This window comes from Pantherophis guttatus, chromosome 15 (genome assembly GCF_059756535.1).
Source record: "Pantherophis guttatus breed Tessera chromosome 15, ASM5975653v1, whole genome shotgun sequence".
NCBI classification, from domain to species: Eukaryota; Metazoa; Chordata; class Lepidosauria; order Squamata; family Colubridae; genus Pantherophis; species Pantherophis guttatus.
Genome location: NC_142077.1, coordinates 4,817,566 through 4,841,411, shown reverse-complemented (window position 1 = coordinate 4,841,411; position 23,846 = coordinate 4,817,566). Strand labels below are relative to the sequence as shown.

Sequence of the window (23,846 nt, the reverse complement as noted above, 5' to 3'; positions counted from 1 at the left end):
ATTCGGTGCATCCCACCCACCCACCTCCTTCCACCCCACTTCTGATTCCAAAATCTCTCCAGTCTGGCACTAAATGCAGCTTTGGGGAGGAAAAGAGCCCCCCCCCACACTCGAATTTCAAGGAGGGGTGAGCAGTGCTTTAGTGGGCTGCTGGCCCCACTTAATGTTTGGGGGAAAGGGTGGGCTGCGTTGATGTAATGGTATGTGAGAATGACCTTGGGAAGCTGGAGAAAGAGATGCTGCCTAGGGAACGGTCAGATAAGAGACAGCGTAGCCCTCAGCTGCATAGTGGGTGGAGCAAGGGCAGTTGTGTCCTCCACTTTATACCTGCCAGCTGTACCACACCCCCAATTACATCTTTGATCTATTATGGATCCAAGGATCCATAATCCCTTGCGTCTCCCATATTTGCACATCTAGTTTTGGTCACCACTATATTAAAAAGAGAGGGGGGGGAGGAAGGAAGGGAGGAAGGAAGGAAGGAAGGAAGGAAGGAAGGAAAGAAGGAAGGAAGGAAGGAAGGAAGGAAATAGAGAAGGAGGGAGGGGAGGGTGGGAGGAAGGGTGTGAGGGAGGGAAGGAAGGAAGGAAGGAAGGAAGGAAGGAAGGAAGGAAGGAAGGAAGGAGGGAAGGAGCCTTGGTGGCGCAGTGGCTAAAGTGCTGTTAAAGTAAAGCCAGCTGCCTGCAATTACTGCAAGTTCAAATCTCACCAGGCTCAAGGTTGACTCAGCCTTCCATCCTTTCGAGGTAGGTAAAATGAGGACCCGGATTGTAGGGGCAATAAGCTGACTTTGTATAAAAAAGAACACCGTTTGGGGTGGGGGGGGAAAGCCCTACTAAGCAGGTATGTACAAAAGTATGAAGGCTATTGCTTAACGCATTGTAAGCTGCCCTGAGTCTCCGGAGAAGGGCGGCATATAAATCAAACCAATAAATCGAACCAATAAAGGAAGGAAGGAAGGAAGGAAGGAAGGAAGGAAGGAAGGAAGGAAGGAAGGAAGGAAGAAAAAAGGGAGAGAGAGGGGGGAAGAGAAAGGAAACAAAGGGAAGAAGTTATAGGGAATAAGGAAAGAGGGAGGGAGGAAGGAAGAAGATTACACTGTAAATGGAAATTTATTCAAAATGTTTAATATTAATCTCTGCAAAAAGAAGTTGGGAGAACTATTCCCCAATCATTGCAATATCACATTTAGTTTTGGTCACCACTATATTAAAAAGAGAGAGAGAAAGGGACGGAGGGAAGGAAGGAAGGAAAAGGAAGGAAGGAGAAAGAAGAAAGAAAGTAAAGGGAAGGAAGGAAGGAAGGAAGGAATATGAATTGGGGACTGGAGACTAAAACATACGATGAACGGTTGCAGGAACTGGGCACGGCTAGTCTAGTGAAGGGAAGGACCAGGGGAGACATGATAGCAGTCTTCCAATATTTGAAGGGCTGCCCCAGAGAGGAGGAAGGAGGTCAAGCTATTTTCCAGAGCACCCGAAGGCCAGATAAGGAACAATGGATGGAAACTGAATAAGGAGAGGTTCAACCTGGAAATAAGGAGAAAGTTATTGGCAGTGAGAACCATCAACCGGTGGAACAGAAGTTGCCTCCGGAAGTTTTGGGAGCTTCATCACTGGAGGCTTTCAAGAAAAGATTGGACTGCCATTTGTCAGAAATGGTGTAGGGTCTCCTGCTCGAGTGGGGTGGGGGGGTTGGACTAGATGACCTACAAGGTCCCTTCCAACTCTGTTAATCTGTAATCTGTCCCCTCTTGAACCCTTCCGGTGGCCTAGCTGGACCCAAGAGCGTTTACGCCTCCTCCTCCTCCTCCTCATTCCAGGGGTTCCCAGAGTCGCCAGAGGGAGATTCACATATGAATTCAGCTCAAAGAAGCCCAGAACCCTCCTGAATGCGGCTCTCCGAATGAGTCACCTGGAAGAGAGAAGAAATGAAGAAGGCCCAGGATCGGGGCCGTTCTTTTACATCGGCGGAGCAAATGGGGTGGAAATGTAAGGAGAAAGCCCTGGGTACCCCCCCTAACCCTTGAGGGAGGAATGCTACATCAGGGAGGGGGGTCGCACTAGATCCGCGGTCGCCAACTGGTGGTCCGTGAGAAAATTTGGGTGGTCCGCAGAAAAATTATTTGCATTTTTTAATATTGCACTAAATCAGGGGTCCTCAAACTACGGCCCCTGGGACAGATACGTGCAATGAAGGTTTGTGTTGCTGCAGAGAGTCTTCCCCCTTCGGGGTCTTTTTGTGTGGGTCCGAGGGGGATAGAAATTCTGATTTGGGGGTCTGCTTTGTGGGGCTTTGGGCGAAGGTTGGAAGGAAGCACCGCTGATGGCGAAGAGCCGGAGAGCCTCGTTCCAGTGGGACTGCCTCATGGCCTGGAACTGGCTGAGCATCTCAGCCTGCTGAGCCTCCAGGCGCCGGTACCTGGCCTTGCACTCCCGCAGGTCTTCCCTCTGCTTGGAAAGCCTATGCTCCTAGTCCTCAGTGAGGTGCTTCTGCTGAGCCTCCTTCTTGGCCAGATCCAATTTGAACTGAGCTGTTTTGCCAACTCTTTCTCGTGGAGGCTGCTTAGCTCCAACAGCTGCTTCCTGTTGGGGCCCTAAGGAGCCCGGGTGGGGGAGGGGAGGAGTGTCTGGGAGGGGAGGGGCGAGTAGAGGCCGGCGAGTCTCCCCTCAACGTGAGTGACATCGAGTTGGCCCCGCCCACCCAGTCACATGACTACCTAGCCATGCCCACCCAGCTGGTCATTAGGCAGATCGTATTAGTGGTACGCGAGATTTAAAATTATGAATTTAGTGGTCCCTGAGGTCCGAAAGGTTGGGGACCCCTGGACTAGATGGCCTTTGCGGAGCCCTCTCAGCTATAGGACTCTGAGCTTAGGAAGCGAAAGGATTTGGGAGCGACTGGCTATTACAGGTAGTCCTTGGCTTACAGCCAATTTGTTTAGTGACGGAAGTTACAATGGCACCGAAAAAGTGACCAATCACCTAATTATCGTTGCAGCGACATCCTCCTGTGCTGAATTTTAAATCATGTGATCTAAAACTGAATTTTAGATCATGTGATCTAAATTTAGGCACTTGGCAGCTGGTCGTGTATTTATGACGGTTGCACCGTCCCAGGGTTATGAGATTTTCCCCCTTTTGCGACCTTCCCAGCCGGTTTCCAACAAGCGAAGGCGATGGGAGAAGCCAGATTCGCTTAACGACTGCAGGTTTCACTTAATGACCACAGCAATTCGCTTAACAACGGTGGCAAAAAAAAAAAAAGGTTGCGAAGTGGGAATGAATAACTGCCTTGCTTAGCCGTGGAAATTTGGGGATTCCGTTGCGGTCGTAAGTTTGAGGACTGCCTGTACTTCTAGAGGGTTATCTTTTCACCTTGCCTCTTTGTTTCTCTCACACAGCCTGAGTAATTACTGCAAAAGTAAAGGGTGGCAACGGATTTATGACAACCGGAGGGAAGACTACGCCTTGAAATGGTGCGAGACCAAGTTTCGGGACACCTATTGCAACTTCCGAGAAGGTATGGGCCAGGTTTCCGGTCAAGAGAAGCTGGAAGAAACAAGGGCAGATTCAGAATTTTGGGAGGTCCAGGAGCAGAGTACGGATAGAAAGAAAGAAAAAAAAAATTGTAGCTCAGAGTTGAACTGTGGGGTCCTTGGTGCTCTCTGAGCTGGGTTGTTTTGCTGCAGATGTTTCATTACCAAACTAGGTAACATTATCAAGGCTAGAAGGGAATGGGGAGGAGAAGGATTGTAGGGTCCTTGGTGTCTTTGAGCTTGGCTGTTTCAAGATGTTTCATTACCCAACTAGGTAACATCAGCAGGGCTAGAAGGGGGTGGGGGGAGGAGGAGGACTGTGAGATCCTTGGTGCTCTCTGAGCTTGGTTGCTTTCTTGCAGACGTTTCATGACCCAACTACATAACATCATCAGTACTAGAAGGGAGTGGGATTTTCAGGGAGGAGGATTATGGGGTCCTTGATTATTTTCTTGCAGACATTTCCTTACCAAACTAGATAATGTCATCCCTCCTAGAAGGGAGTGGGGTTTGAGGAGTGGAGGAAGAGGTGGAGGAGGCCTGTGCAGTCCTTGGTGCTCTCTGAGCTCGGTGGTTTTTCTCGCAGGTGTTTCATTACCCAACTAGGTAACCTCTTCAGTTCAGAGCACATCAGTCCGTCGTAACTTGGAACGGTCATTAAGCGACCGGTCGTTAAGCCAGGGCTGCCTGTAATGCCTTCTTCATCTCCTCTGCTGCCTGAGCCCTTGTTTTTTTTGTTCCCCTGCCCATTCAGGAGAGCAGCTTCTTTACCAGATCCCAAACAACAAGATCCTGACGACAAAGATCGGCCTGTTGATGAATCTCCGGGAATATGAACGGGTGATGAGGAAGGTCGGCCAGACAGCCAAGTAAGCCCCTCACTCGCTTAACCTTACGGGTATTTCTCTCTCTTGAAAAGGTTCACGGCTCGTTTTCTCCTGGGAAGCCCACTGACCTCCATATCATTCATTCCAGAGTTCTTGGAGGTCAAAGGGGGTTTAGCAGGGGTGAAATGCTACCGGTTCGCACCGGTTCGGGGGAACCGATAGTGCTGAAAGCTACCGGATCGGGCAAAGTGGTAGAAAGGATTTCCTGGTAGAAAGGATTTCCTGCTTTCTACCGATTTTAAATCGTGCTCCACAGCTGATCGTCAGAAATACCGATTCGAACAAACCCGTAGCTTTTTTTTTACTATTGGTAGTTTTTATCACTATCGGTTCGCCAGACCCGGTGCAAACTGGTAGCATTTCCTCGCTGGGCCCGACTACTAACTGCCAGTGATTCACTTTAACAGGTGTTGCAAAGTGGGGCAAAACTCACTTAGCAACCGAAATTTTAGGCTCAATTGTGCTTGCAAACCGAGGACTGCCTGTACAAGGCTTGGTTGGCTTGGTTAAAATTTGGATGGGAGACCACCCAGAGATGTAGGCTAGAATTGAAAATCCTCCTGGTTGAAAAAAGCGATTTTGCATCATTTTGGAACTGCCAAGAACATCGCCATCCGATGTTCATTTTCAAACAGAAAAGTTTGAAAAACTTTTTAAAGTTCTATGCATGTTTCCCTAATGTCTGGTAGCCGGTGATGTATTGGCATGGCTGTTATTGACAGTGACATAAAATAACTGAAACAATTCCAACTCAATAATCCACACGGCGAGAATAAACAAGATTCCTAACGAAGGGCAAAACGTTGTATTGAAATTATGTCCAATTATGTCCTAAACATTATATTGATATTATGTCCACCAGCAATGGATGGGAAATAATCAAGGAGAGAAACAACTTAGAATTAAGGAGATATTTCCTGAGAACAATGAACAACTTGCCTTCAGAAGTTGTAGGTGCTTCATCACCGGAGGTTTTTCAAAAGAGGACAGCCATTTGTCTGGAATGCTATAGAGTCTCCTGCTTGAGCAGGGGGTGGACTAGAGGACCTCCAAGGTCCCCGCCAACTCTGTTATTCTGTTTTTCTTTATATATCAACATTGTAGTTCAAAAGGCAAACAACAGCCTTCTTCTCTTTCTAAACTGTGAATCAGCCATTTTTGGGCTAGCTGAGCTGAGATTATAGGCAGCTCTCAGCAGAAAAAACAAAGCTGTCTCTCGCAAACCGAAATTCGATTGAGAAAGAATACTAGTCCATATGAAGGAGTCATGGGGAACTCTAGTGCGTATGACAGAAATGATGGCTGGCCTCTGGCAAGATTGATTGGGGCACTGGAGGTAAAAACTTATGAAGAACGGTTGCAGGAACAGGGCATGGCTAGACTAGTGAAGAGAAGGACTAAGGGAGGCATGATAGCAGGGTTCCAATATCTCAGGGGCTGCCCCAAAGAAGAGGGAGTCAAGCTCTTCTCCAAAGCACCTGAGGGCAGGACAAGAAGCAACGGGTGGAAAATAATGAAGGAGAGAAGCAATTTAGAACTAAGGAGAAATTTCCTGACAGTGAGAACAATTAATCCGTGGAACAACTTGCCACCAGAAGTTGTGAATGCTCCAACACTGGACGTTTTTAAGAAGATGTTGGATACCCATTTGTCTGAAGTGGTGTAGGGTTTCCTGCCTAAGCAGGGGGTTGGACTAGAAGACCTCCAAGGTCCCTTCCGACTCTGTTATTCTATTCTATTCTATCCCATTCCATATTTTCTATTCTATTCTATTCTATTCTATTCTATTCTATTCTATTCTATTTCTATTTCTATTTCTATTTCTATTTCTATGAATTCTTTAAAACACGTCTGTGTGTGAGCTTATTAATATTCAATTTTTTCCCCCCGCTCTCCCTTTTCTCGCAGATTGTTAAAAATGGAAGATTTTTTCCCGGAGACTTTTCGTCTGGACACCAAAGACGAGAGAGAAGTCTTCTTTGAAATATATAAAGGTGAACACCAAAGCAACGATTCTGTCCCCCCCCTTTTCAAGACCATTAATATATTTCAAACGGTGGGTTCTAACAAGAAAAGACAGGGGCGGGTTGAGATTTTGGTCTTCAAATATGCCAAATCGAGCAAGTGACATCATCTGCCTTGTGATGTCCTTTGCTTGATGATGTCACGATTCCTGTGATGTCACAGGCGTTCCTCACGGGTGGAAAGGTACAGCTGGCCCTGTTTTGCTCCCCACCAACGTGAACTAACAGGTGGAAAGAATATACAGGTAGTCTTCGACTTACAGCCATTCGCTTAGTGACCGTCCAAAGTTACAACTGCATTGAAAAAAAGGAGACTTTTTCTCACTTAACGACCGTTGCAGCATCCCCATAGTCTCGTGATCAAAATTCAGGCGCTTGGCCCCTGGCTCGTATTTACGACAGTCGTGTGGTCCACTTTGGTGTGATTTTTCTCACAAACAAAATTGACGGGGAAAGCCAGATTCACTTAACAAATGTGTGATTATTAACTTAACGAGTGTGGCGAGTCGCTTAAACAACCGTGGCTAGAAAGGTCGTAAAATGGGACAGGACTCACCGAGCCACTGTCTCGCTTAGCAACATAAATTTGGGGCTCTGTTAGTGGTCGTAAGCCGAGGATTACCTGTCTTTTGGATCGGTTTCTGCTCCAGAATGTGAAAAATTGAGTCGGTCGATAGATCTTTTGGGGTGGTAAGTGGCAAAAAAAAAAAAACATCCTGCTTTGAAGTCATCGAAATCTGAAAAATCAAGAGACTGACCTCCTTTGATCCCTGCCAGGACTTCAGTGGTGTGGGTGCATCTTCCATCTTGACTTTTTTGACCACCCCTGGGAGACCTCTATACAAAGCTGGGTCTTCCCCTGCCGAATTTAACGTCCAAAGAACAACCTCATTGCTCTCTGACTAGGCTGGGTGGCTGCCCCTTTTTCCCAGAGTGATCCTGCAAGGTTCTCGGGCTCTATAAACCAGGGACTAGCAACTCAAGCAGCTTTCTCCTTCTCCTTTCTCCGCAGAGCCTCACATTTGGATCTGCAAGCCCACCAGCTCCAACCAAGGCCGAGGCATCTTCCTCCTGAAAAGCCAAGCCGAGGTCCGAAGCTTGCAAGCCAAACTCCAAAGCGTGGAGGACGAGTCGACGTATAAGAAGCTCCCTTACAAACTGCCTCAGGCACGAATCGTCCAAAGGTAGAGAATCCGCCATGCAGCTGTCCAGCTATCCAGCTCTCGGCTGGTGAGCGACATCGGAGCCCTTCTCGGACTTGAGCTAAAACCCAGAGCGGGGAGCGGGGGGTACGGGGGATTCAGGCAGAGACACGACACAGCGCTCTCCCTGGGCATCCTAGCCCATCGGTGGGGGAAAGATGTCACCGAATGGGGCCCCGTGGGATGAGCCTTTATTTCGTTTACTTTATTGTCATTGCACCTCGTACAACGAAATTAAATGCCATCTTCAGTGTACATCATACGTAAGAAAACTATAAAAAAAATAAAACAAAAACACACACCCTTCCCATTCTATATACAATTGAATTGAAAACTCCTGATATTGCATTAACATTGCACTATACAGCAGAATTCAATCTAGTTACTGCCCTGGGATAGAAGCTGTTTTTCAGCCTATTTGTCCTTATCTTTATTGTCCTGTACCGGCTTCCAGATGGTAATAGTTCAAAAAAAAAAGGATGAGATGGATCTTTAAGAATGTTAAGGCAGCGGGAGCTATCAAGCTCTTCCAAAGAGGGGAGAGGGCAACCCATGATCCTCTGGGCAATGACGTTGATCCTCTGGAGCGCCGTCCTATCTGCCACTGTGCAATTGGCAAACCAGACACCGGTGCAGTAAGTTAAAATGCTCTCTGTGAAGACCACCAGCAGTTTTTCATTCAGTTGTTGTTTCCTGAGAAGTCTCAGGTAGTAAAATCTCTGCTGGGCCCTTTTGACCAGGGCTGCAATGTGAGCGCCCCAGGTCAGGTCCTCTTTTTATGGTAACAACCCAGAAACTTAAAACTAGCCCCTTGCTCCACTCGGTCTCCGTCGATAAGCAAGGGCTGGGTGTCTGATCTATTCCTTCTATAGTCCACTATAAGCTCCCTTGGTCTTATTGGTTTCAAGGACCAAATTATTGTCTCCACACCACGAAAGCAACCGGTCCAGCTCATCTCGATAGGCAGACTCATTCCCCCCCCCACCCAGTGGGATTCAGCCAGTTTGGGTGAATCGGTAGTTAAAATGCTGGCTGGCCCCTCCCCTCCCCACTCCTTCCAGGAGTCCCCATGCGCCCCATTTTCACTCAGGGAGGCTTCCTAGGCCCAAATGGGGTGCAGGGGGTTGGCGTGCCCCCCCCATGGCCCATTTTCGCTCCCAAGAGGCTGCAGGGAGGCATACTAGGCCCAAAATGGGGCATAGGGAGAGGGAGGCGCGTCCCCCCCCATGGCCTGTTTTTGCTTCCGTGGGGGGGGTGCAGGAGGCCGAGTACTGCCGGTTATACCCCCTGGCCACACCCACCATGGCCACGCCCACCCATCCGGTCATTAGGGCAGAGAACCGGTTGTTAAATTATCTGAATCCCACCACCGGTCCCACTGCTGCAAATTTAATAATAGCATTACTGGCGTGAGAGGGGAAAGGCAGGGAGAGAAAAGCGGGAGATTTCGAAAGATAATTTCCGCCTGGGAAGTCGAAGGAGGGCTTCAAAGAGGCCAGCGGGCCCGCGTTGTGCGAATTGAACGCGGCAGGAACAGCTGCCTCGAACCTTTTTGGATTCAGGAGCTATTTTGGTATTCCAGAGAGAGCCTTTTTTTTAAATGGTTATTTATAGCTTTCAGAAAGGATATTCAGGGTTGCATCGGAGAGAGGGATGACGGAAAAAAAAAAAAAGACCACAAATCCTTTGGCGTCGCTGGAGTGGAAAAATTACAAATTACACCCTGTGGAAAAGCCGCACGGGGACCCTGACCCCAACCATGGTGGGGCTTCCGGCACCAAGAACAGCCCCATGGGGGTTGTAGTCCTGCACGATCCAGAGGTTTAAGTGCCCAGGTGACTTAGAAGCACCTGTTTTGTTTTCAGCCAGCTCACCTGCCCTTCCTTCGCCCTCAGGTACATCGACCGCCCGCTGCTGCTGGAGGGGAAAAAATTTGACGTCCGCTCTTACCTGCTGATCGCCTGCACGGTGCCGTACATGGTCTTTTTCGGCCACGGTTACGTCCGCCTCACCTGCCTCAACTACGACCCCAAATCCAATGATCTCACTTCTCATCTGACCAACCAGGTGGGAATTGCCTTGCGCCCAACCGGGGAATCTCACCATTTTAGAACAGAACAGAGCAGAGCAGAGCAGAACATAGAATACAACGGAACAGAATGGAGAATAGGAATGGAATGGAATGGAGTGAAGTGGAGTGGGGTAGGGTAGGGTAGGGTAGGGTAGGGTAGGGTAGGGTAGGGTAGGGTAGGGTGGAATGGAATGGAATGGAATGGAATGGAATGGAATGGAATGGAATAGAAAAAATGGAATGGAATGGAACAGAATAGAACAGGACAGGACAGGACTAGAATAGAATGGAATGGAATGGAATGGAATGGAATGGAATAGAATAATAGAATGAATTAGAATTAGAAGAATGGAATGGAATAGAAGAGAAGAGTGAATAGAAGAGAAAATAGAATAGAATAGAATAGAATAGAATAGAATAGAATAGAATAGAATAGAATAGACTAACAGAGTTGGAAGGAATAGAATAGAATAGAATAGAATAGAATAGAATAGAATAGAATAGAATAGAATAACAGAGTTGGAAGGAATAGAATAGAATAGAATAGAATAGAATAGAATAGACTAACAGAGTTGGAAGGAATAGAATAGAATAGAATAGAATAGAATAGAATAGAATAGAATAATAGAATAGAATAGAATAGAATAGAATAGAATAGAATAGAATAGAATAGAATAGAATAGAATAGACTAACAGAGTTGGAAGGAATAGAATAGAATAGAATAGAATAGAATAGAATAGAATAGAATAGAATAACAGAGTTGGAAGGAATAGAATAGAATAGAATAGAATAGAATAGAATAGAATAGAATAGAATAGACTAACAGAGTTGGAAGGAATAGAATAGAATAGAATAGAATAGAATAGAATAGAATAGAATAGAATAGAATAACAGAGTTGGAAGGAATAGAATAGAATAGAATAGAATAGAATAGAATAGAATAGAATAGAATAGAATAGAATAGACTAACAGAGTTGGAAGGAATAGAATAGAATAGAATAGAATAGAATAGAATAGAATAGAATAGAATAGAATAGAATAGAATAACAGAGTTGGAAGGAATAGAATAGAATAGAATAGAATAGAATAGAATAGAATAGAATAGAATAACAGAGTTGGAAGGAATAGAATAGAATAGAATAGAATAGAATACAATAGAATAGAATAGAATAGAATAGAATAGCAGAGTTGGAAGGAATAGAATAGAATAGAATAGAATAGAATAGAATAGAATAGAATAGAATAGACTAACAGTTGGAAGGAATAGAATAGAATAGAATAGAATAGAATAGAATAGAATAGAATAGAATAGAATAGAATAGAATAGCAGTTGGAAAGAATGGAATGGAATGGAATGGAATGGAATAGAATAATAGAATGAATTAGAATTAGAAGAATGGAATGGAATAGAAGAGAAGAGCGAATAGAAGAGAAAATAGAATAGAATAGAATGGAATGGAATGGAATGGAATGGAATGGAATGGAATGGAATGGAATGGAATGGAATGGAATGGAATAGAATAGAAAAAATGGAATGGAACGGAACGGAACAGAACAGAACAGAATAGAACAGAATAGTTGGAAGGGACCTTAGAATAGACTAGGACAGGACAGGACAGGACAGGACAGGACAGAATGCAGGACAGGATAGGTTTGGGGTGAGGGAAATCAAAGGTCCTAAAATGGGGCATGACTCCCTTAACAACAGGAAATTTGTTTGCAGTCGTAAGCCGAGGGCCACCTGTGCCTAGATTCTCTTCCCCACTCCCCCTCCCCCCCAATTCTTCTTCTTGAAGGGTCCAGGTGCTGACAAAAGAGACGTCTCTGGCAAACAGAGCCCTGAGGAGCAGGTGTGGATTGTCTCTGGGCACATGATGCAGTGGGCAAGCTATTGCCTTTGTGTTGCCTGATTCAGACGTCTTGTTTGGCTTTGCGTTAAAGACAGCCGTTGGCAGCGGATGCTCCGCAGAGACTCCTGGCCAAAAAAAAAAGATGTCAACGTTATTACGGGGTTTTATTTTGTCTTTTTTGTTTTATTTTCAAGAGACCGAGTTATCTCCTGGAATCCAGCAGGGTTTGAAATCTTGCCGAAGCGGCTGAAAAAACTCTGTATTCCCCCCTCCCCCTCCCTCCATCCCTTTTCTCGTCCCTGCAATTGGATCCTGCTTCTCTTTTCTTAGGCCGAATGCTTTGCCCAGGGAAGTGGAAATGGATTTGGAAAGCAAAATGCTGGGGTTTTGTGTTTTTTTTTTTTTGTTTTTTTTTTTGCTTCCGCTTTTTGTCCTCTGCAGAATTTAGCAAAGCGGTCTAAGCAAGAGGCAAAAAATTTTGCCTCATTTAACTCAAATAGTTAATAAGATTAAATGCAGCTAGTTGAAGAAATCTCGCTCCCTCTCTCCCTCTATCCACCCACCCACCATCCATCCATCCATCCATCTATCTATCTATCTATCTATCTATCTATCTATCTATCTATCTATATATCTATCTATCTATCTATCATCTATCTATCTATCTATCTATCTATCTATCTATCTCTATCATCTCTCTCTATATATATTTCTATCTTCCCCCTCTCTCAATCTCTCCCTCTCTTCCTCTATCCACCCACCCACCCACCCACCCACCCATTCATCCATCCATCCATCCATCCATCCATCCATCCATCCATCCATCTATCTATCTATCTATCTATCTATCTATCTCTCCCTCTCTCAATCTTTCTTTCTTTTGCAAGAGCTGAGATTTTAAATCATCTTCATTTAACTCAAATTAAATAGTTAATAAGATTAAATGCAGCTAGTTGAAGAAATCTCACTTCCTCTCTCCACCCACCCACCCACCCACCCACCCACCCACCCATCTATCTATCTATCTATCTATCTATCTATCTATCTATCTATCTATCTAATCTACTTATCTATCTCTATCATCTCTCTATATATCTCTCTCTCTATTCCCCCTCTCTCAATCTCTCCCTCTCTTCCTCTATCCACCCACCTATCTATCTATCTATCTATCTATCTATCTATCTATCTATCTATCATCTATCATCTATCTATCTTTCCATCTATCTCTATATCATCTCTACCTATCTCTCTCTCTCTCTCTTCCCACCTCTCTCAATCTCTCTCTCTTTTTTGCAAGAGCTGACATTTTAAAATCACCTTCCCCCAGCTTATCATTCCTTGGTTTCTAGCCTGACTGTTAGCCAAACTCTCCCCAGGAAGCCTCAAAAAAAAAAAAAAAAAAACAGCATTTGAAATTCATGTAATTTTATCAAATGTCCAGGCAGAGATCCAAAGTAAATAGAACCCTCTTTCTTGCTGTGTTGTGGCTCCTCCGCCTGGAATCAAGGAACGGAAGCAAAATAAGAGAAAGGGAAAATAAATTTCTTTAAGCCAGCAAGCGAAGCGATGCTCAGGCCATACTGTATATACAAAGGAATGGATAGCAGAAAAGGGGAAAACGCGGAGTCTATTTAGGCCTGAGCCTTGATCTCCGCAGCCCACCTAAGCTCACCTCTCCGAGCCACGTTTTCATACTGCCCAGTCTTGGGAATGCTTTTTTTTTTTTTTTTAAATTTCTCCCTCACCCAACTCTCAGTACGTGCAAAAGAAGAGTCCTATCTACACCCACGTCAAGGAGGAGACCGTATGGCTGATGGAGCGCTTCAACAACTACGTCAACGAGAAGTACAGACAAGCCAAAGGACTCCCTAGAGACTGGGTCTTAAACAGCTTTACCGTAAGTTTTTCATTTCATTAAATCCATCCTTACTTCTCCCCTCCACCCTTTGGGCTGCTTGCTAGGTCAGTAGCGAGAGAGGCCATCTCCTTGACATAGCACACAAGGAAAGGTAGCTGGGGAGGGAAGAGGAAAAAGGCAGGTGCATCCGTTCTTTCCTAGAATGCCTAATGGGATGAGAGCTTAGTTTAGGTAGGTAGAATTAGGAGGGAAATCAGACTAAATAGAAGATCTAGGCATGATTATTTCCTGAGAGTGTCAACAGCGGATTGCCGCAGGCTGAACTTGTCTGGCCTAATAATAATAATTACTTTATTGTCATTGTACATGTACACACAGTATACCCATACAACGAAATTCACGTAACACCCAAAGACCAGGTCCAACACGCATAACAATCCCCAAACACCCACCCACCCACCACAAATTCCCCACCCCTAAACCACCCAAACATCCACACAGCAGACCAAGTCATGCTGTCCAACAGCTCACTGATGGTGGCCCTTTAGTTCATTGTCGAGTGCAATTATAGCTCTGGGATCAAAACTATTCCGAAAACGTGCGGTCTGAGTTTTAATCGTTCTGTATCTTCTGCCAGAAGGCAACAGTCCAAAAAGATTATAAGCAGATTGTAAGAATCTGAGAATCTCATACTTGAAAAGTAGACCACCAGAAAAGGCCAGATCTGTAAACTAGACTGTGGAGGCAAAAAAATAATAATTGAGGGGCAGGGGTGGGATTGAAAATTTTAGCAACTGTTTCCCTGCCCGGTTGCTCGGTAGGTGTGGCCATGTGGGCGTGGCCTAGTCGGCCTCCCGCACCATGGCGGGGGGGCATTTTTGCCCTCCCCAGGTTCCGGAGATTTTCCTCGAGCCTCGGGGAGGGCGAAAATGGCCTCCCCGAAGGTCCGGAGGCCCTCCAGAGGCCGGAAATGCGCCCGTTTCCAGGACTTCTGGGAGGCCCATTTTTCGCCCTCCCAGAGCCTCCGCATGGGTCCTGTACTTACCTCACATCCAAAACCGGCCGCGTGGAGACTCCTGAGAAAGGTGGGGCAGGGCCTTGCAGCAACCAGTTCGGTGAACCAGATTAAAATTAGCATCCAATTGTCCCGAACCAGCTGAATCCCACCCATGCTTAAGGGGGTGGGGGGGGAAGCATAAAATCACTCCCAGATTTTTCCTGAGAAAGGGGGTGTACCTCTAAAATTACAAAGTGAAGCAGGGTTATTTCTACCGTTTTATTTGTAGAGGATATTGAAATCTGTATTTCATCCTCCCCTCTATGAATGTTTTCCAGGGGCGGATGGGGTGGGGAAATCAACGGAACAGACAGTTTGAGAGAAATATTTTCCAAACTTGGCAAAATGTCAAACGTGTGGATTTTCATGCTGGCTGGGGAATTCTGGGAGTTGAAGTCCACCCATCCTAAAGTTGGAAAAACACTATCTCGATATCTTGCAGTTTGGGGTTGTTGTTTTTTTCAACCCTTAGCAATGTATTTGCCGCTAAAGAGATCTTGGATATTATGTTTTCTTCAAAAAGGGGGGGCTCTATTTTTTTGGGAGACCACCCCCTCCAATATTTGTCCCCTATGCTTTGCAGAAGAGAATGAAAGAAATCATGTTACAGTGTTTTCTCTCCGTCAAATCCAAGCTGGAATGCAAACTGGGCTTCTTTGACCTCATTGGCTGCGACTTCCTGATTGATGAAGATTTCAAGGTATCCGTCTGCGATCTGGGGAAGGGAAGAGCCCCCGCTCCCATCCCTTCCCTGACAATTTCTCTACCCCTTCAAATATATAAAACTGAATTGTATTAGCTAGATTTTATCTCCCAGGTGGTTAATTAATCGCTTTGCAAGCTCCCCAGAGAGTCGATCCATCTCTTTTACAGTCCCTCTTTCCCCCTACTCCCTATTAGCAATCGTAGATCTCCTTGTTATTCTGGATTAATTGCCTACCGATGATAAAGCGCCGTTTAATTTTAGCCGAGTTGCAAACTCATTACACTTTGTGGGTAAAGGTGCCTGCTTGCATTGCATCCACCCACTCACTCCTAGTTGTGGCTTTTGCGTGTGGTGCAAATCCAGGAAAATATGTCCATTCTGTGACCATCTTAAGTTGGTCCTACGGGGACATTTTGGGGGACGAAGGATGAGGTTTCCCGAAGACACCACCTGCAAAGATCATCATCTCACTTTTATTTTTTCCCCTCCCACTTTAACCTCTTGCTAGTCAAAGGAACAAACTTTGCAGAAAACCGGAGTGGAATTCCAGCGTCACCCAGTGGCAAAAACACAAAATATTTTCAGGGGAGATTTAAAAGCTGGGAGATTCAAACCGGCTGTAAAAATACAAATTGCTTTATTTGATATAAGAAACGGGGAAAATTTGAATTTGATAGAATGGAGAGGATCTAGTAGCCTCTGAGATTCAAGCCTAGCTACAGTACAACTTTGTTATTCAATACTGGAATAAAACATGAATTTGTGGCTCTGGGGTGTCTTGCAAAGCCAGCCAGAGCATATGGCTCAGAAATAGGGGTGATGCAAACATGGATTGACAATTGTGTGAACAGTCCCTATGTTGGAGGCTGTAGTGGAGCAAGGCAGGGCTGAAATTCAGCAGGTTCTGGAGAACCGGTAGCGGAAATTTTGAACAGTTCAGAGAACCAGCAGCGGAAATTTTGAGTAGTTCGGCAAACTGGCAAATACCTCCTCTGGCTGGCCCCAGAGTGGGATGGGAATGGAGATTTTGCAATATCCTTCCCCCCAGGAGTGGGGAGGGAATGGGGATTTTGCAGTATCCTTCCTCTGGAGTGGGGTGGGAATGGAGATTTTGCAATATCCTTCCCCCAGGACTGGGGAGGGAATGGGGATTTTGCAGTATCCTTCCTCTGGAGTGGGGAGGGAAAGGAGATTTTGCAGTATCCTTCCCCTGCCACGCCCACCAAGCCACACCACGCCCACAAAACCGGTAGTAAAAAATTTTGAATTTCACCACTGGGGCAAGGGGCTTGTCCAAAAGTAGAGACCCCCGCTCCCAAATGGAAACAAATTGGACAAGGAAAGGGGAAAGTATATAAACACGATTCTGGTTTAAAAATATGCTGGTGGCTTTTTTTTTTTAACTCAACCTGTTTTTTTTCTTATTTTTCCTTTTAGAATTATTTCTCTGAGCATGTGCGATATTTAATTTGGACTTGAGAAATAATTTGTGGGGGGGCCCAAAAGAACAAAGCCAAAGAAAACATGTTTAGTTACAGGCTTCAGAAGGATTTAGGAGGGATGTTTTGGAAGTTTCAATGTAACCGGTGTTACCCAAAGGTGCTTTTTTTCAAGAGGCAACTGGACTTTCGGGGTGGGGTGGGGTGTTTGAAGACGTTTCGCTTCTTCACCGAGAAGCTTCTTCAGCTCTGACTGGATGGTCAGAGTTTCCCCACCATCCAGTTAGAGCTGAAGAAGCTTCTCGGAGAAGAGGCGAAACATCTTCATAGAAAATACCAGAAAGGCCTCTTGAAAAGAGCACCTTTGACCTGGATGACGGAGAATCTCCATAGACATAACGTGTGTTACCTTCACAGGTGTGGCTCTTGGAAATGAACGCCAACCCTGCACTGCACAGCAACTGCACAGCCTTGAGGACCGTGATTCCCACGGTGGTGAATGAGACGCTGGGTAAGTTGCGGTGACAAACCCTAATACGGGTAAGTCCTCGACTTAAGGATCACAATTGAGTCCAAAATTTCCTTTGCTAAGCGAGACAGTCGTTAACTTGAGTTTTGCCCCATTGCACAACCTCTTCTTGCCACCGTTCTTAAGTGAATCGCTGTGGTGGTGAAGTCAGTAATGCAGTTGTTAAGGGAATCCGGCTTCCCCGTTGACCTTGCTTGTCGGAGGATCGCAAAAGGGGGATCGCGCGATCCTGGGACTGTGCAACCAGTTGCCGAGCGTCCACATTTTGATCACATGACCCCCAAGGATGCTGCAACGGTCATAAGTGTGAGAAAGGGTCATAAGTCCTTTCTTTCATTGCCGTTGTAACTTCAAACGGTCCCTAAATGAGTTGTTGTACGTCGAGGACTATCTGCAGCTGGTCTCTCTATCTTGACGTTACGCAGACACATTTAAGCATATCTTTGAGCAAATAAGTTAAGTCTCAATGCGGTGAGGGAATTCTGGGAGTTGAAGTCCCTGTATCTTAAAGTTGCCAAACACTAGATTAGAGTCTTTGCAAGCCACTTTAGACCATTGCCGACTCTCTTTGCTCCAATCTTCTTCCTTTTAGGCCACCTCTGTTGAGTTTTTTATGGATTCCCCCCCCCCCATCCCTGGCAAGACTGAGCCCCATGTCAAATGTTCAGTTAGCAAGCCCCAAACAAGGAAATGATCTCGGGAGAATTGAATTCCCAAAAGTAAAACTTTATTGGATCCACCATGTTGGTACTGAAGAATCGAAACCAGCTCTGGTTTCCCACGCAAATGCTTGCCCTGTTAAACAATCCTTTCTCCTTCTCCCCATCCCTGGTTGATCAAATCTGGCATCCAGTTTTGGTCGCCACGATGTAAAAAAGTTGTTGAGGCTCAGGAAAGAGTGCAGAGAAGAGCCACAAAGATGATTATAGGGGACTGGAGGCTAAAACATAGGAAGAACGGTTGCAGGAACTGGGTATGTCTAGTTTAATGAAAAGAAGGACTAGGGGAGACAGGATAGCAGTCTTCCAATATCTTAGGGCTGCCCCAAAGAAGAGGGAGTCAAGCTATTCTCCAAAGCACCTGAGGGCAGGACAAGAAGCAATGGGTGGAAACTAACCAAGGAGAGAAGCAACTTAGAACTAAGGAGAAATTTCCTGAGAGTTAGAACAATTAATCCATGGAATGACTTGCCTCCAGAAGTTGCGAATGCTCCAACACTGGAAGTTTTTAAGAAGAGGTTGGATAACCATTTGTCTGAAGTGGTGGAGGGTTTCCTGTCTAAGCAGGGAGTTGGACTAGAAGACCTCCAAGGTCCCTTCCAACTCTGTTAGTCTATTCTAAATTGCCCAATTATGAGACAGTCTTTTGTTATGAGAAGGATCCATCTCTTCTCGAGCATGATCTCCGCATACATTCTCCACATTCCTTTTCCCTCCTTTCCACCCCCCCCCCCAAGTGCCTTGGCAAGTCAAAAAGCATTAGATTTGAAAGAAGCGAAGCAAAGGTCCAATCTTGACACCACCCCCTCTTGATTTCCTTCCTTGCCGCTTTCAGATCTGACCATCGAGATCTTCACCAAGGCTCAGAAGACCCAAAGCATCCTCCCTCTGGAATCCCTCTGCCATTTCGTCCTCCTCTACAACGGGACGGCATCTAACAACGGGCTCCCACAGACAGCCAAGAGCAAAACATCTCTCTGTTCCTTAAAGATCCCCCGGATAAGTCTGGAGAAAGCCAGCAGCAGCAGCAACCCCGGGCTGCCCACCCTTCCGCCAGACAAACAGCCGCCCCCCAAAATCCCTGAGAAGGTGCCGAAGGCGGACAGCAGAGGAGACAGCAAGGGAGAGTCCTCTGGCGCTCCTGAAGGTCTGGCTGTGGCCCCCAGCAAAGGCGTCCGGCGAGACCCACTCCCCATGCCTCAGATCCAAATCTCCATCGTCCCCAGCCTGACCTGCTGCCCTTCCGTCAAAGCCATCCTTCGGGGACATCATGTCTGCACCAGTGGCAACCAGTACATCATCAAACCCGTTCCGGCCACCCCGGACAAGGCCGAGGGCCCCGAGGATCAAGCCAAGTCCCTCAACCTGCCCCGCGGGAACTCCAAAGATAAGTCCTACACAACCTGGTTCCAGCAAACTTTTGGGACCAAGGTGCCACCGGCCAGCGACAACAGCGGCGCGGAGAATGCCTTGACCAGCTCGCAGATGCTCTCCCTCCATCTTCAATCTAACTTGCCACCCAATGGCCTGCTTCTTCCGGAATTCCCCAAGTCCTCCCCAGTCGTAGTCAAGAGGCCGCCGGCGGCCGAGAGCAAGCCCAGGGCCGTAGCTGTCAGCCCCAGTTGCCGGGAATCTCTCCCAGAGGAGAAAAAGATCTCCCACCGGGGCTCTTAAAACGCTGGACGCTGGTGTATTTCCAAAGTCCTCGTGCTCTTTTTCTTATAAAGAACAAAACCAAGGAAGAAAAAGAAGACCAGAGAAACACCCTTCTTTCTGATGTGTTCCAGCATCTTTCTTGGCACAGGGGTGGGTGGGCTCGGCGTCTGTGTTTTATCTCTCCGGGTCTCTTAAATATTTCCCACAGGGCGAAATACTGTATTTGCTAAAAGCCAATAGCTATTTTTTTTTTAATCTTTTGAGCCTCGGAGAGCTTTCTGGGTTCTGCTTTTCTTCTCCTTTAGCATTATTCCGCCCCCCCCCAAAGACTTATAACCACACAAATGGGCTGGACTACAATTTCCATCCTCCCAAGGTAGTGCAAAATAATGGGTGGTGTAAGGCCCTGCCTCTCCTCCTTTCCCAAGAAAGTATTAGACTTCTGAAATGTAGTAGTTCAAAAGGAACCTTTGATTGAGAAGAAGTGATAGCAGGACAAAGGCAAAGCAGACTCTAAATTCCCTCCCAAACTATACAGTTAGAAATAGGACTTTAGAACCCCTCCCTTCAGTCCGATGCGGATTCAGCCAATCCACAGGTGTGAATGTTATTGTAATGGCCATCCTGAGAAACATAAGGAGCCGTTCCCAGGGTCGTTTTCCGCTTCCAGCAAACTGAAACAACGCACATGGCCCTTCCTCCTTTACATTCCAAAAAAGGTGAGAATACTGCAGGGCGCTTAGGTGCCAGGATAAAGGTTATGAAATACAGCTTGTCCCTATGCTCCCCTCCCCTCCCTCCATTTGAATGACAGTATCACGTTAGGGTAGTTTCAAAGATTTGATTGGACTAGATGATCTCTCTGGAGCCCTTTCCAAGTCTCCGGTTCTGGATTTGAGACATTCCAAAGGTACCAGATTGAGGTCTTTTGGTAAATGAGGATGATGCGTTGCGAGGAAATCACGCCACACACCGAGACCATTATGGATGAATAATATACAGCCCGTAATAATAATAATAATAATAATATACTGCATCCTAAACTGGGGTCAAAATGCCCAGAATCCAGTTTATTTCAGTAGGCCATTTGCCCATCCCATGGCCACAACCGTGTGCTTCATTAAGTGGGTCGGAAGGCCGGCATGTGGGATGACCCATCAACAGGACAAACATTGTCTTCTGATTCTTGGCTGTTTTCTTTCCGTGCTACTGACAAAGTGGCTTCCGTTTTTCTGCCTCATTCTCAGCTCCACCTCCACCAAAAAGGTTTTCAGGCCAGCTTTTCAAAAGGCTCCAGCCCGCCCTGCAGAATTGGACGTAGGTTGGGTTTTCGTGTTTTGTAGCGTGGGACCTACTACACGTGGATGGGCCACCCTCGTCACTGCTGGTGCAAAATGAGTTACCCTGTTTCCCCGAAAATAAGACCCAACCAGAAAATAAGCCCTAGCATGATTTTTCAGGATGCTCGTAATATAAGCCCCAGTTAAGATTGTCAGCCGGATGGGTGCATTTTATACCGTATTTCCCCCAAAATAAGACCCAACCAGAAAATAAGCCCTAGCATGATTTTTCAGGATGTTCGTAATATAAGCCCCAGTTAAGATTGTCAGCCGGATGGGTGCATTTTATACCGTATTTCCCCCAAAATAAGACCCAACCAGAAAATAAGCCCTAGCATGATTTTTCAGGATGCTCGTAATATAAGCCCCAGTTAAGATTGTCAGCTAGATGGGTGCATTTTATACCGTATTTCCCCCAAAATAAGACCCAACCAGAAAATAAGCCCTAGCATGATTTTTCAGGATGCTCGTAATATAAGCCCCAGTTAAGATTGTCAGCCGGATGGGTGCATTTTATACCGTATTTCCCCCAAAATAAGACCCAACCAGAAAATAAGCCCTAGCATGGTTTTTCAGGATGCTCGTAATATAAGCCCCAGTTAAGATTGTCAGCCAGATGGGTGCATTTTATACCGTATTTCCCCCAAAATAAGACCCAACCAGAAAATAAGCCCTAGCATGGTTTTTCAGGATGCTCGTAATATAAGCCCCAGTTAAGATTGTCAGCCAGATGGGTGCATTTTATACCGTATTTCCCCCAAAATAAGATCCAACCAGAAAATAAGCCCTAGCATGGTTTTTCAGGATGCTCGTAATATAAGCCCCAGTTAAGATTGTCAGCCAGATGGGTGCATTTTATACCGTATTTCCCCCAAAATAAGACCCAACCAGAAAATAAGCCCTAGCATGATTTTTCAGGATGCTCGTAATATAAGCCCCAGTTAAGATTGTCAGCTAGATGGGTGCATTTTATACCGTATTTCCCCCAAAATAAGACCCAACCAGAAAATAAGCCCTAGCATGATTTTTCAGGATGCTCGTAATATAAGCCCCAGTTAAGATTGTCAGCCGGATGGGTGCATTTTATACCGTATTTCCCCCAAAATAAGACCCAACCAGAAAATAAGCCCTAGCATGGTTTTTCAGGATGCTCGTAATATAAGCCCCAGTTAAGATTGTCAGCCAGATGGGTGCATTTTATACCGTATTTCCCCCAAAATAAGACCCAACCAGAAAATAAGCCCTAGCATGGTTTTTCAGGATGCTCGTAATATAAGCCCCAGTTAAGATTGTCAGCCAGATGGGTGCATTTTATACCGTATTTCCCCCAAAATAAGACCCAACCAGAAAATAAGCCCTAGCATGGTTTTTCAGGATGCTCGTAATATAAGCCCCAGTTAAGATTGTCAGCCAGATGGGTGCATTTTATACCGTATTTCCCCCAAAATAAGACCCAACCAGAAAATAAGCCCTAGCATGGTTTTTCAGGATGCTCGTAATATAAGCCCCAGTTAAGATTGTCAGCCAGATGGGTGCATTTTATACCGTATTTCCCCCAAAATAAGATCCAACCAGAAAATAAGCCCTAGCATGGTTTTTCAGGATGCTCGTAATATAAACCCTACCCCAAAAATAAGCCCCAGTTAAGATTGTCAACCAGATGGGTGCATTTAGTACCATATTTCCCCCAAAATAAGACGTAACCAGAAAATAAGCCCTAATGCCTCTTTTGGAGCAAAAATTAATATAAGACCTGGTCTTATTTTTGGGGAAACATGGTAGGAATGGAAGAAGTTAAAAATAATAATCTAGTATAATCAATTAAAGGTAGCCCTTCACTTATGACCACAACCGAGCCCAAAATCTATGTTGTTAAGTGAGAAATGTGGGTTTTTCTTAAATCAAGTTTTATTGTTTCCCCCCCCCCCCACAAATGAATGTGGGGGGGAGTGAGAAATGTGTTGAGTTTTGTCCCATTTTACGACTTCCCTCGCCAGCTCCTAGTCAGATCAGAAGCTGCCCAGCTAAACCAAAACTGAAGGATGGGAAACTCGTATCTAAATTGGTGGGTGGTTAAAAGAAAATGGTATACATGGTTAGAAAAAACGTTAAAGCTGCATATATTATAGATTATAAGTCAGATTTTTGGTCGCAAGCCGAGGACTGCCTCCATTGGCAAAACGAAAGCCGGCATTGCAAGGCAGATTCTTAAGTTTCAACAGCTCCCGGCAGATTTCCGAGACAGTTTTGAAGACAAACATCGTTGTAAGACAAGGAATTACCTATTCTTCCCAACCCCTAGAATTTCCTTGGTCTTATCCTAAGCAGAACCTGGATTCTTTCAGACGTGAAGAGCTGAGCTAGGATAAACTTGGAACTAAGATTTCCCGAACGAATCTGGATTAGAACAGCATAATTGAGTTTGCAAGCATCAGCAGCTTTGAATGGGGAAGTCCCTCTCCCTCCCTCCCTCCCTCCCTCCCTCCCTCTCTCTCTCATGACAATGAATTATGAAAACGGATACGTGCAAAACACCGATGCCACAGCTATTTCTGGATCTGCAAAGGTTCTTTCATATGCAGATTTTATGCAGATTTTTCTGAGATTATTTTTGCTTGGCCTCTGAAAAGGAGTCAGGTGGTACGATGCGAAGATTGTCTGTTACTTCATGATTTTGTGTGGGAGGAGTGAAAGGGGCTGTGAAAATTGTTGGAAACAGAGAGAGAGGGAGGGAGAGAGAGTAAGAGAGAGGGAGGGGGAGAAAGAGAGAGAAAGATTAGGGAGATGAGAAAGAAAGGGCGAGAGAGAGAAAGAAAGAGGGAGAAAGAGGGAAAGAAAGACAAAGGGAGAAAGAAAGGGAAAGAGGGAGAGAAAGAGAAAGGGAGAGAAAGAGACAAAGGGAGAAAGAGTGAGAGAAAGGGAAATGTGGACAGAGAGAAAGGGAGAGAAAGAGGAAAAGGGAGAGAGAA

At 45.7% G+C, this 23,846-nt stretch overlaps 1 protein-coding gene across 5 annotated transcripts in view; it reads left to right on the top strand.

Moving 5' to 3' along the window:
* TTLL10 (tubulin tyrosine ligase like 10) overlaps positions 1–19,629 on the top strand; it is a 33,622-nt gene extending 13,993 nt beyond the window's left edge. For all 5 annotated transcript variants that reach the window (XM_087878870.1, XM_087878871.1, XM_087878868.1 and 2 more), the window contains 10 exons: positions 1,823–1,991; positions 3,404–3,522; positions 4,293–4,407; positions 6,334–6,419; positions 7,462–7,633; positions 9,547–9,718; positions 13,330–13,470; positions 15,072–15,188; positions 17,051–17,144; positions 18,717–19,629. In XM_087878870.1, coding sequence (XP_087734996.1) covers positions 1,906–1,991; positions 3,404–3,522; positions 4,293–4,407; positions 6,334–6,419; positions 7,462–7,633; positions 9,547–9,718; positions 13,330–13,470; positions 15,072–15,188; positions 17,051–17,144; positions 18,717–19,555 — 1,941 coding nt within the window. In that variant the 5' untranslated portion in view covers positions 1,823–1,905 and the 3' untranslated portion in view covers positions 19,556–19,629. The remainder of the gene's footprint in view (positions 1–1,822; positions 1,992–3,403; positions 3,523–4,292; positions 4,408–6,333; positions 6,420–7,461; positions 7,634–9,546; positions 9,719–13,329; positions 13,471–15,071; positions 15,189–17,050; positions 17,145–18,716) is intronic.
* The last annotated feature ends 4,217 nt before the right edge of the window (positions 19,630–23,846 follow it).